Source organism: Neofelis nebulosa, chromosome 9 (genome assembly GCF_028018385.1).
Source record: "Neofelis nebulosa isolate mNeoNeb1 chromosome 9, mNeoNeb1.pri, whole genome shotgun sequence".
In the NCBI taxonomy this organism is placed as follows: domain Eukaryota; kingdom Metazoa; phylum Chordata; class Mammalia; order Carnivora; family Felidae; genus Neofelis; species Neofelis nebulosa.
In genome coordinates, this window is record NC_080790.1 from 109553933 (window position 1) to 109566631 (window position 12699).

The 12699-nt window shown below is 38.8% G+C and overlaps 1 protein-coding gene across 5 annotated transcripts in view; it reads right to left on the reverse strand.

Annotated features, from left to right (window-relative positions):
* Nucleotides 1–12699, reverse strand: part of MCM8 (minichromosome maintenance 8 homologous recombination repair factor) — a 57240-nt gene that overhangs the window by 32738 nt on the left and 11803 nt on the right. For all 5 annotated transcript variants that reach the window (XM_058684921.1, XM_058684922.1, XM_058684919.1 and 2 more), the window contains exons 7-8: nt 12194–12392; nt 8317–8402 (exon numbers count right to left, since the gene is read on the reverse strand). In XM_058684921.1, coding sequence (XP_058540904.1) covers nt 8317–8402; nt 12194–12392 — 285 coding nt within the window. The remainder of the gene's footprint in view (nt 1–8316; nt 8403–12193; nt 12393–12699) is intronic.

Below are 12699 nucleotides of genomic sequence, written 5' to 3' on the forward strand. Positions count from 1 at the left end.
CACAAGGTACTGAGCTAAAGGGCAGAGTAGTAAAAAATAAAAAAAAAAAAATCAATAATGTATCTAAAATTAATTCAGCTGTTTCCAATTAAGAATGGCAGGATGGGGGCGCCTGGGTGGCGCAGTCGGTTAAGCGTCCGACTTCAGCCAGGTCACGATCTCACGGCCTGTGAGTTCGAGCCCCGCGTCAGGCCCTGGGCTGATGGCTCGGAGCCTGGAGCCTGTTTCCGATTCTGTGTCTCCCTCTCTCTCTGCCCCTCCCCCGTTCATGCTCTGTCTCTCTCTGTCCCAAAAAATAAATAAAAAGCGTTGAAAAAAAAAAAAAAATTTTTAAGAATGGCAGGATGAGGGGCACCTGGGTGGCTCAGTCAGTTAAGCGTCCCTTGATTTCGGTTCAGATCACAAGCCCCAATCACACTCAGTGCTGCTGGTGTGGAGTTTGCTTGGGATTCTCTCTCTCCCTCTCTCCCTGCCCCTCCACTGCTCTCTCTCTCTCTTTCTCTCTCTCTCTCTCAAAATAAACTTAAAAAAAAAAAATTAAAAAGAATGGCGGGATGAGTATATACGCTTGCCTAGCCTCTCTCCAAAATGTCCACCAAAATGGCAGTCATTAAATAAAGAGAAGTTTTTAGGTGTGCAGAGGTGTTACTGATAAACAAGAGATCTTGAAATTTTAGAAAACAGCAAGTGGGAAAGTATTAATGGATAAAACAAAATGAAGTTCAGAATACACACAGGAAAAAGTTACAACGGTACAAGAGAAGTGGGAGCCAATATTCTCAGCAGAGCCCTTGAGAGGCTTCTAGGTTGTAGTCGGCAGGAATGGAGAGTAGGAGTGGATGGCTGAAACGAAACAGGAAAATCAACTGAAAGACAAGGCACAGAACTGTTGATAATTTTTTGGTAGGTGGGTGGATGGGGGTAGGGAAAGAATGAGGGCATCCCAGCAAACCAGGCTTTACTGTTTGGCAAAAACCACAGCACTGTGCTAAAGAAATGGATCCATCTACTCTGTGTGGGGAGCTACGGCATCTAGTGAGGGTATCAGAGTTCCAGAATAAAGCCTCCTTATTCTGGCATATGAGAAGCCCAACTGCAATTCGAAAACACATTCACATAGTAAAATCTGTTAGTTGGAATCCCTACCTTCTTATCCAGGGGGGAAGCCTCATGAGGAGAAACTCCTATCCACAAAATGGCAAAGGAAACCCACCCTACCTACTCCAACTAACGTCTCATTGCTCATCAGATATTTCATCATGAAACGGCAATAATTTAGGGAGGAGAAGAGCATTAGAAACAAACAAAAAGCTGCCTAAGGGTTTTTGAGAAAATCTTACACCATAAAACAAGAATAAGCACCTATAAAAAGGCACCTACTGGAAAATAAGCGTGAGATCAGGAAAACTATAAATATGTTTCTAAAAATCAAATATTAATAGGAGAGAAACTAGAAAAAGCCAAAGAAAACTAGAAAATGAAAGTTAAAAAGAAAAAAAATTAAAAGACAGATGAACAATCCAATGGATGTATCTAATTGGGAGCATCAAAAGAAAAAACATATATAAACAGAGAAAACAGGATGAAGTCACATTTAGATGTACTCTCACTGCTTCAGAACACCATAGACAAAAAGATTTCAAAAGTGCTAAATAACAAAGTTACAGTCCAAACATGAAGCACATTAAAATAGGGGATAATTTAGGGGAGTATAAAGAAAGAGAATTCATTTTGATTTTGATGCTTGGATCATTTCCTTTAAGGGGCAGAACACACGAAAAACACATCCCAGTAATATAAATTACATTTCCTTTTCTTAGCATCTGATCACCTTCCTTGGTTCTTTGTTGAACAAAGATCATAAAAATGTAAATGCTCTTGTTTTTGTTAGATATAAACTATAAATTAAACAAAGAAGACAATTATTATAGGAAAACAGAAGTAACTCTTGACAATGTAAAATTAACATCATAGCTGAGAAGTAAAAGCAAGCACATCGTCTCTAACGTCCATGATTCACAGAAAGTGGGTGAGTAAAGTGAAGGAAGGAAGGCATACAAGGGTGTCATCTAAATTCTGTATAAGACGAGAAATTGTGGGAACTGTGGCCTTCTATACTGATTGAAGGTTTTCTGTTTTCTGTTTTTTTAGAGAGAGCAAGAGCACGCAAGCAGGGGATTGGGCCAGAGGGAGAGAGAGAGAATCTTAAGCAGACTCCATGCTCAGTGTGGAGCCCAATGTGAGGCTCAATCCCACAACCCTGGGATAATGACCTGGACTGAAATCAAGAGTCAAATGCTCAACCAACCAGGCACCCCTACTGATTTGAGTTTTTAAAAACATTTACATGCATTACCTTAAAACTTTTTTTTTTTTTTTTTGCCACACTCATATTCCAGTTTAATTGTACAGCAAGAGATCAGTAGCTCAGGGCCTCTCATCTGTCTTCTTTTCACCAACTGAATCAGTATCTGCCCCTGGAAGTGCAACTTGGCCTCCCAGGCCCTGGGAATGACCACTGAGGGGGCTCATTTGATGAAGCCAGTGGCACATGTATTTTCTCATTCCACAGGGCCATCTAGACAGCTTCCACAATGACTTCATAAAATCTTCTGGGCCAATAGGATTTTTATTGGCACATGATGGGAAAAGCTTTAAACCGACTATGGCTTTGAAAGCCCAACACTTGTCAGGCTGGCATTTGTGGTATGTTCCTGGCTCCCCCCACTCCCCCACCCCCGCCAATTCCAGTATAGATAACATACATTTATAACACAGTGTTATATTAGTTTCAGGTATACAATATAGTGATTCAACAATTCTATACATTACTCAGTGCTCATCATGATTAAGTATATTCTTAATCCTTGTCACCTATTTTACCCATTTTCCTACCTCCCTCCCTTTTGGTAACCATCAGTTTGTTCCCTATAGTTAAGAGTCTGTTTTTTCGTTTCTCTCGTTTTTCCTTTGTTCTTTTTTTTTCTTCCTTAAATTCCACATATGAGGGAAATTATATGGTATTGCTCTTTCTCTGTCTTATTTCAATTACCATTATACCCTCTAGATCTATCCATATTGTTGCAAATGGCAAGATCTCATTCATTTTTATGGCTGAGTAACATACCGTTATATGAGTAAATACACGCACGCGCACACACGCACACACACCACATCTTTGTTATCTATTCATCTATCAATGGACACTTGGGCTACTACCAATTATTTTTAATTCTCAAATTTCTTTCATAATTACAGTGGGTTGAATTGTGGCTCTCAAAAAAGATAGGACTGGAAAGTTTCTGTTGAAAAATCAGCTGATAGCCTTACGGGGTTTCCTTTGTATGTAACTGTCTTGTTTTCTCTTGCTTTTAAAATTCCCTTTTTACCATTACTTTTTACTGTGGGGAATAAGCTTAGGAATTCCCTGAGCTTGCACTGATAGGTTAACAAGGCATAAAGAATTAGAAATCCATAGGATGTACACACCCAAGTTTGAGTAAACAATTTAGGTAAATAAGATTAGGTAAACCGGGCAAAGGCCCCAGTATAGGTAAAGCGGGGCAAAGGTCCCAATATAGGACAAAGGTATAGGAATAGGGAATCTCAGGATGAGGATGAGTTAAAAAGATTAGGTGTTCAGAGTGGAAATGCCCCCCCCCCCCCAACTTAGTACAATAGCAGAAAGCTGCTTTCACAGGAAGGAAGGAACAAATTAGGTAAACTGGTAAATAGGGCTATGGACCGCTGCAGGGCCAAGCTGCCCAGAGAGGAGTTAATTAGCTAAAGAGAGGTGCCTTGTTGACCCTGACGCAGCATGCTCTGTCTTTCTTGTCCCCTAGACCAGTTTAGGTAAACAGAGGTGGGGCCTCACATCTACTGTAAACAACCTTCTGCCTGGTGCCAGGATTTTGTTTTGTATTAGCCCAAACCCCTAACACCGCCTATCTTCAAAACCCCATTTCTCTCACGCCCATGAGTTAATGTTCATGATTTCACTGTCTCTTTGTGCACTCCCATCACATTTGTAAGCCTCCTGATCCTAATAAAAATAGAGCAAGGACCCTTACTTGGGATTTTCCTCCATCTTTACCACCACCAACCCTGCACCTTCACCCTCAATACACACTCAAACACTAGCAGACTGCAATGAGAAGTCTCAGAATGACACAACATGCTAAGGATGCCTTGCTCTAAAAAATTAGACATTTAAACTTTTCTTATTAAAACACAGATAAACATAAAGAAGAAAATAACAATTACTCCAATCTTACTTCCTAGACAGTATACTCTCAACATGGTTTTGTATTTCTCACCAGTGTATGTTATTTTTATATTAAATATAATTTATTGTCAAACTGGTTTCCTTTTTTTTTTCTTAATATATGAAATTTATTGTCAAATTGGTTTCCATACAACACCCAGTGCTCATCCCAACAGGTGCCCTCCTCAATGCCCATCACCTACTTTCCCCTCTCCCCCACCCCCCATCAACCCTCAGATTGTTCTCTGTATTTAAGTGTCTCTTTTGATTTGCCTCCCTCCCTCTCTGTAACATTTTCCCCCCTTCCACGCCCCCATGGTTCTGTTAAGTTTCTCAGGATCCACTTATGAGTGAAAACGTGGTATCTTTCTCTGCCTGACTTACTTCACTTAGCATAATATCCTCCAGTTCTATCCACATTGCTACAAATGGCCAGATTTCATTCTCTCTCATTACCAAGTAGTATTCCATTGTATATATAAGCCACATCTTCTTTATCCATTCATCAGTTGAAGGACATTTAGGCTCTTTCCATAATTTGGCTATTGTTGAAAGTGCTGCCATAAATACTGGGGTACAAGTGCCCTTATGCATCAGCACTCCTGTATCCCTTGGGTAGATTCCTAGCAGTGCTATTGGTGGGTAATAGGGTAGATCTATTTTTAATTTTTTGAGGAACATCCACACTGTTTTCCAGAGCAGCTGCACCAGTTTGCATTCCCATCAACAGTGCAAGAGGGTTCCTGTTTCTCCACATCCTCTCCAGCATCTGTAGTCTCCTGATTTGTTCATTTTAGCCACTCTGACTGGCGTGAAGTGGTATTTCAGTGTGGTTTTGATTTGTATTTCCCTGATGGGGAGTGACGTTGAGCATCTTTTCATGTGTCTGTTGGCCATCTGGATGTCTTCTTTAGAAAAGTGTCTATTCATGTCTGCTGTCCATTTCTTCACTGGAGTATTTGTTTTTTGGGTTTGGACTTTGGTTATTTCTTTATAGATTTTGGATACTAGCCCTTTATCCAATATGTCATTTGCAAATATCTTTTCCCATTCCATTGTTTGCCTTTTAGTTTTGTTGATTGTTTCCTTTGCAGTGCAGAAGCTTTTCATCTTGCTGAGGTCCCAATAGTTCATTTTTGCTTTTAATTCCTTTGCCTTTGGAGATGTGTCAAGTAAGAAATTGCTGTGGCTGAGGTCAAAGAGGTTTTTTCCTGCTTTTCCTCTAGGGTTTTGATGGTTTCCTGTCTCACATTCAGGTCCTTCATCCATTTTGAGTTTATTTTTGTGAATGGTGTAAGAAAGTGGTCTAGTTTCATTCTTCTGCATGTTGCTGTCCAGTTCTCCCAGCAACATTTGTTAAAGAGACTGTCCTTTTTCCATTGGATACTCTTTCCTGCTTTGTCAAAGATTAGTTGGCCGTACATTTGTGGGTCCAATTCTGGGGTCTCTGTTCTATTCCATTGGTCTATGTGTCTGTTTTTGTGCCAATATTACACTGTCTTGATGATTACAGCTTTGTAGTAGAGGCTAAAGTTCACCAGTGTATGTTTTTAAACAAAGTCAGTAATGTACAATAGATAACATTCTGCGACCTGCTTTATTACTAAAAACACTGTAAACATTTTTGATGTCATTTCAAAATATTCTCCTGCAACATCATAGTTAATGGTTATACAATAATCCTCTGTACCATCTTATTTATAATATTTTCTTCAGATGTTTAGCCTGCTCCCTATTAAAAAAAAAAAATCAACACTGTGAAAACATACTTTCAGCAAGCTATTTCTTCACATACTGTGACTGTTTTCAACAGATAAACCCCCAGAACTGGGACTGCTTCAATAGCAAGGCCTTTGTAAGGCTTTCACCTTGATTCATTCAGATATTTCAATGACTAGCTCAGAAACAATAATTTAATTCTTTATGGCCATCCCAAGCTAAATTTCAGAAAAAATGAAATTGAATTTACTACTAATGGCAGGAAGAGCTTAGGGCAGATAGTCATTTTATAGATCTACATGTTGACAGAATAAAACAATAATGTAAGTTAATATCATACTAATAAATTTTTACTATAACTCATTCAAAATGAACTTTAGCAACATCTTACTTTTAAAAATTCAAGAAAAGGATGTAAATGGCATCCCTCTCTAAGTTTGATTTCCTAATATCAAGAGATCATCATTCAAACCTAATTAAAATATTTAAGCCTATTTTCTTGTCTGCTATTTTTACCAGAAAGCAAAGAGATTTTGTTCAAATAATTAAATTACCCTGGATCTTGTGTGCACCTATCCTATTATGAACCTTAGAGCTCCTCTGAGGCCCTCATTACCCCCTCAGTGGTGAAAGTCCTACAGACTTTCTTTGCACATCTGTACACTGAAAGAGCACAAGATCACATTCAAGAGTCTTAAATACAGCCATAAAAAAGAATGAATTCTTGCCATTTGCAACAGCATGGATGGAGCTAGAGAGTATAATGCTAAGTGAAATAAGTCAATCAGAGAAAGACAAATACCACACATATGTGGAATACGGGGGTGAGGGGTTGGTGGAGGGGGGGTTGGGAGGGGAATGAATAAAGAAAAAAAGGGACAATCCCAAATCCAGACTCTTAACTCCAAAGAACTGTTGACTATCAGAGGGGAGGGGATTTGGGGGATGGGTGAAATAGGTGAAGGTGATTAACAGCACACTTCTCGTGATGAGTGCCGAGCAATCACTAATATATACTAACTAATTAATATAACACTGTATGTTACCAATGCCGGAATTAAACTTTTTAAAAATAAAATGTAGAGGCGCCTGGGTGGCTCATTCAGTTAAGTATCTGACATTGGCTCAGGTCATGATCTCACAATTTGTGGGTTCGAGCCCCACGTCGGGCTCTGTGCTGACAGCTCAGAGCCTGGAGCCTGCTTTGGATTCTGTGTCTCCCTCTCTCTCTCTGCCCCTCCTCAGCTCACATTCTGTCTCTCTCAAAAATAAACAAACATTAAAAAAATAAAATGTAAAAAAAAAATTTTTAAGCCTTTCTTCTACTGTAAAAGAGTGTTTGTGAAGATCTCAGCATAGTATACAGTTAATTATTGTACATATTGGTCTTAGTTTTTATAGAACAGAAGGAGATAAAGTTAGGACAGGGCTTGGTAGCAATCTACCTCACTTCTCTCTAGGTTCTTAGTTTTTTTTTAAAACCATCTCTATCTTGTTTTAGCCAGGTTTCCTGGGTAGCACTCTGACTTCAAGGGATGAGTTATGTATGGGACTACAGCCAGATAAAATAGAATAAATTATTGGGTTAAAAATATACCCCCCTACACACACACACACACACACACACACACACACACACACAACCTGCAAAAAACAGCTTAAAAATAAAAACCTATAGTAAAATGTGTCATGGATAGTGAGAACATGAAACATGCCATTTCTTTTTTTTTTTTTTTTTTTCAACATTTTTATTTATTTTTGGGACAGAGAGAGACAGAGCATGAACGGGGGAGGGGCAGAGAGAGAGGGAGACACAGAAGTGGAAACAGGCTCCAGGCTCTGAGCCATCAGCCCAGAGCCTGACGCGGGGCTCGAACTCACGGACCGCGAGATCGTGACCTGGCTGAAGTCGGACGCTTAACCGACTGCGCCACCCAGGCGCCCCGAAACATGCCATTTCTAAGGGATTCTTTATTTTAAATTTCTAAACAATGCTTCTTTCATAGCTCATTATGGAAAGAAAATTATATAGCTTTGATGGCCTACATCCAGTTCAAAGAATCACATAAATGAGAAACAAAATGAACTATTGCTCAATAGCAAAAGGATATGATACTTGCACTTTAAATCCTTTCTGGAATCTGATATACAACAAATTTCAAATAAAGGCAATTATCATTTCAAGACAAACTCTTGATGAAATAAATCTTTTACTATACATTGTATCACTGCCTACAGATAAGAATCACAGTACAATACAGGAATATTATAGATTTACTTGGCAGTATGAGAGATCTAAAACCTGTGTTTTATTTGATAGTCTGATTGCTTACTTGATTGACTGCCAGTCCATCGTAACCGTGAGAGGAGAGCTACGGAGAGCAGTGAATGACCTCCCTCGACATATGGGCACAGGACACTGCAACAAGATTAATTCACATCCAGATTTTAATAAACTACAATCACATCTCAGGAAAATTCAAGTTAAAATGCTTCATTTAACATTGTTTTAAGTTGGTCTCAGGATGGTGTTAAAGTAAAATGCACTGAGAGCTTAATGACTTTCTATTTCCTTCTGTATCAATTCTGTATCACAAGCTTTTGAGGTACTTTTACAGCTGGTCCCTCTTGATTACTGCTCTTATTCTTTCCACTGTGGGTGTGCAAGGCTCCTCATAAGCCTCTCACACTAAGTATTCCTTCCTTCCTTCCTTTGTGCCCATGTAGCCTCCTGATCTTTGAATGCCCTCTCACATGCAGTCCCACGTACCCAGCCCTAATCCTCCCCTTTTCCAAAGGCTTCCTAGGTCTTCCTTAATCCCTAGATCTCCTATCTCACTTCCTTGTGCTCTGTTTATATAATGTTTATTGTACCACAAAGGCAGTCTTCACCATGTGAGTTGTGTTCAAGTTTTTATAAGTCAGTTGTTGGCTATTTGGACCCCAAGATGCATTTATAAATTCACAGATCGTGCCACAGATTGGCCAGTTCCAAATATGACTGCAACAATATCTCCCCAAGAGCCTTTCTAGAACCTTACCACTCCCCCATCAAGAGATGGAGTCTAATATCCCCTTTTTGGAATCTGGACAGGCTTATGACTCACTTTGTAACCAACAGAATGTGATAGAAGTGATGCTGCCTGACTTCTAAGGCTAGCTCAAAAGAGCCAAAGCCATTTCTTCCTGAGAGCTAGATGTCTGTCTCTTGAAGCTGTCAGCAGCCATGTGTGCAGAATGAGTATCCCAAGCTGTCATACTTTGTATGAGAAACCAAAACCAGCCCGGAGAGACCACTTGGAGGAGAGATGCCCAGCCAGCCCCCAGCTACCCCAGCCCCCAGCCACTGCAGCCCCTTGCTGTTCAGCTCCAGCCACCATTGGACTACAACTCCATAAGAGACCCAGGGGCAGAACTACCCAGCCAAGCAGTTCTTCTGAACTTCGAACTGACAGAAACCATGAGAAGTAATTAAATGACTGCTGTTATTTTAAGCCACTAAGTTTTAGGGGGATTTGTTATGCAGTAATAGTGACTGAAACAGGGATCTCCTGGAACAATAATTTTTCTGAGTGCTTCAGTTCACCAAAGTTCAGACACAAGCAGAACCTCTTCACACTAGCACTCATCCTACAGGTCAGCATTACCACCCACGATACTAGAGGGCATGGAAGTATCTTGACCAAACATGGTGTACGGTAAATATCCAGTAAATCAGGGGCGCCTGGGTGGCGCAGTCGGTTAAGCGTCCGACTTCAGCCAGGTCACGATCTCGCGGTCCGTGAGTTCGAGCCCCGCGTCAGGCTCTGGGCTGATGGCTCAGAGCCTGGAGCCTGTTTCCGATTCTGCGTCTCCCTCTCTCTCTGCCCCTCCCCCGTTCATGCTATGTCTCTCTCTGTCCCAAAAATAAATAAAAAACGTTGAAAAAAAAAAAATATCCAGTAAATCAGCATTTAAATTTTGGCCTAAGAGCTAAAGGCAGAGCCTGAACCTTAAGCCCAGACAAATAGTAGGTGACACCCATTTACCAACACCACTGATTACCCAGAACCAATAGCTGAGGGGTGCCTGGGTGACTCATTTGGTTAAGCAATCAACTCCTGATTTCAGCTCAGGCCATGATTGTATCATTCGTGAGATCAAACCCCATTTATGGCTCTGCACTGACAGCACCGAGCCTGCTTGGCATTCATTCTCTCTCTCTCTCTCTCTCTCTCTCTCTGTGCGTCCTTTCCCCATGCACATGCCCCCCACCTAAATAAATAAATAAATAAATAAATAAATAAATAAATATTAAGAAAATATATTTTAAAAAAGAACCAATAGCTGAATCTAACACATCTTGTTCTTCTTGTAAAAGAAGAAAATCCTACAAATTTCAATTTGTGTAAAAATGTAATAAATGTTAAATTTATTAAAGTCCAAGGTTGGTAGAGGCAACCCTGGAAAATAAGAATAGGTATGGTAAGTCTCCCTGCCTTATCAAAAGTTTTAATGAGATCAGCATAAGTAAGATTGTATAGAGCTGGGATAGGACCAGTGAAATGAAAGAGTCACATGTCTATAAAAGCACAGTGAACCACAGAAGAAGCAATACACGTCAGTAGGAATAGAGGGCTTAATTAATAAATGGTGACAACTGGCTTTTCACCTAAAAGAATAAAATTAGATCCTTAGCTTTATGCCATTCCCAAGATTAAATTCCTGATGAACAAAAATCTAAATATAAAAAATATGACCTAAAAGTATTAAAAGGGAATGTAAGAGAAATGTTGATAATGCTCGAGTGAAGAATGCCTTTTTAAGAAGGGCATAAAAAGTAAAAGTCATAAGGGAAAAAAAACAATCACTTTAGCCCTGTCAAAATTTAAAACTATAGAACAAAAAATATACCACAAAGTTAAAAGATAAACCAAATACTGGGAGAAGATATCTATAATGTATATAATCAAAGATTATTTTCTAGAATTAATAAAAAACTCTTACCAATAGTATAAACAGAAAAATAAGCAGAAAACATAAACAGAAAATTCAATAAAGAAGGAAACTGAATGGCCAATAAAGATGTGAAAAGATGTTCAACTGCAACAGAAATAGTAGAAATTCATATTAAAAATGAAATACCATTTACCCCACCAGAATGACAACATTTAAAAAGGCTAATAATACCAAGTGTTAGTGAAAATACAGAGAAATGGTAATTGTTTAACATTCCAGTAGAGGTGTAAACTGGGACCAACACTCTGACAAGTTGTTTGGCAACCTCTAATAGTTAACAATAAGCTTATCCCAGAACTGAGAAATTCCTCTGCTACAGAGATATGTACAAGAATGTTTTCTGCAGCATCGTATGTAGTTGTAAAAAACCAGAAGCAACACAAACGTCCACCAGGAGAATGGATAAACAATCGCTATTCATTCAATGGGGTACTCCACAATGGTAAAGATAAAAGAATTAGGTATGTGTTAAGATAGGTAAACTCCAAAATAACCAAGTGAAAAAAAAGTTGCAGAATGTTACATTCAATATACCATTCACATAAACACACACAAAACAAACCTTACACATATTGTTAGGTATAAGAATGCAGATTTGAAGAATTTATGCCAATTTCCAAAGAGTGGCTGCCTCTAAGGATGAAAAAAGTGAATGGAACTGGGGAGGGCAATAGAGAGATTTCAGTTTTAACTCTAATACTTAGTATTTTATGCTTAAAAAATTAAGCTTAAATCACAAAACACTAATATCTGTCAACTCATAACGGTGGCTCTATAGATATTATTCTCTCGACTTTTCTATGGCTTTAAAATCAATAGTCTAAAGTCAATAAAGATAAAAGGAACACATCATTGTCAAACCTATTAAGTCAAAATATAAAAATATGAATGGAAAGGATACACATTAACTTCAGGACAATGACTGTCTCTGGGAATTGTAGAAGCCAGGGGGCACAAAAGAGACACTAATCACATCCATAATGCTTTAGATCTTTAAAAATATAACTGGAGCCGGCAATATGTAAAATTCTGGGTGATGATTAGAGGAATGCTTTATTGATTTATTTTCTGTACCCTGAAGTATTTCATAATTTAAAAACTGAAAATAAGTAAGAATAAGCTCTGTGCTCAGAAACACTGGGAAATGTTTTCTGTAAACTGATTTGCCTTCTCTACCAAGATACATAATTAAGTAGGTAAATAACATATTACCTTTGTGGGAAGATTATATTTTCCATCTGGAAGAGGAAAACCCTGAACTTCTCCACATGCAGCACAAAGAAAAGCCATCTTAGTGCACAGAGGCTTTATGTTACTGACACGAACCACTGTCCCTCGCAGAGCGATATATTTTCCATAGTAATTTGCTCGGACATTCTTGAGCTGTGTCAAGGGCTCATAGTTATAGACCCTAAAAACAAAAACAAGAATGTATTTATCTATGAATTTACAATAAGCCAATAGTGGAAGTTATCTGTATCTTCACAACTTCCTTTTAGGAGCAACTGTGGAATTCTCCAACCATAGCATCCCTACAGACCAGTAATTTCAGAAGAATTAAATCATTCTTAAAGATTAAAAAATGCTAAATGTTCCCGTTTCTTCTAGTCCCACTGGCTGTTCTCTAAGGGAAAAAGGAAAAAACTACTGTCAAAAGGAAAATTTTGGCAACAGAAAAAGTGACTTGAGTTTCTTCTTTTTCAAGAACTGTTACAAAG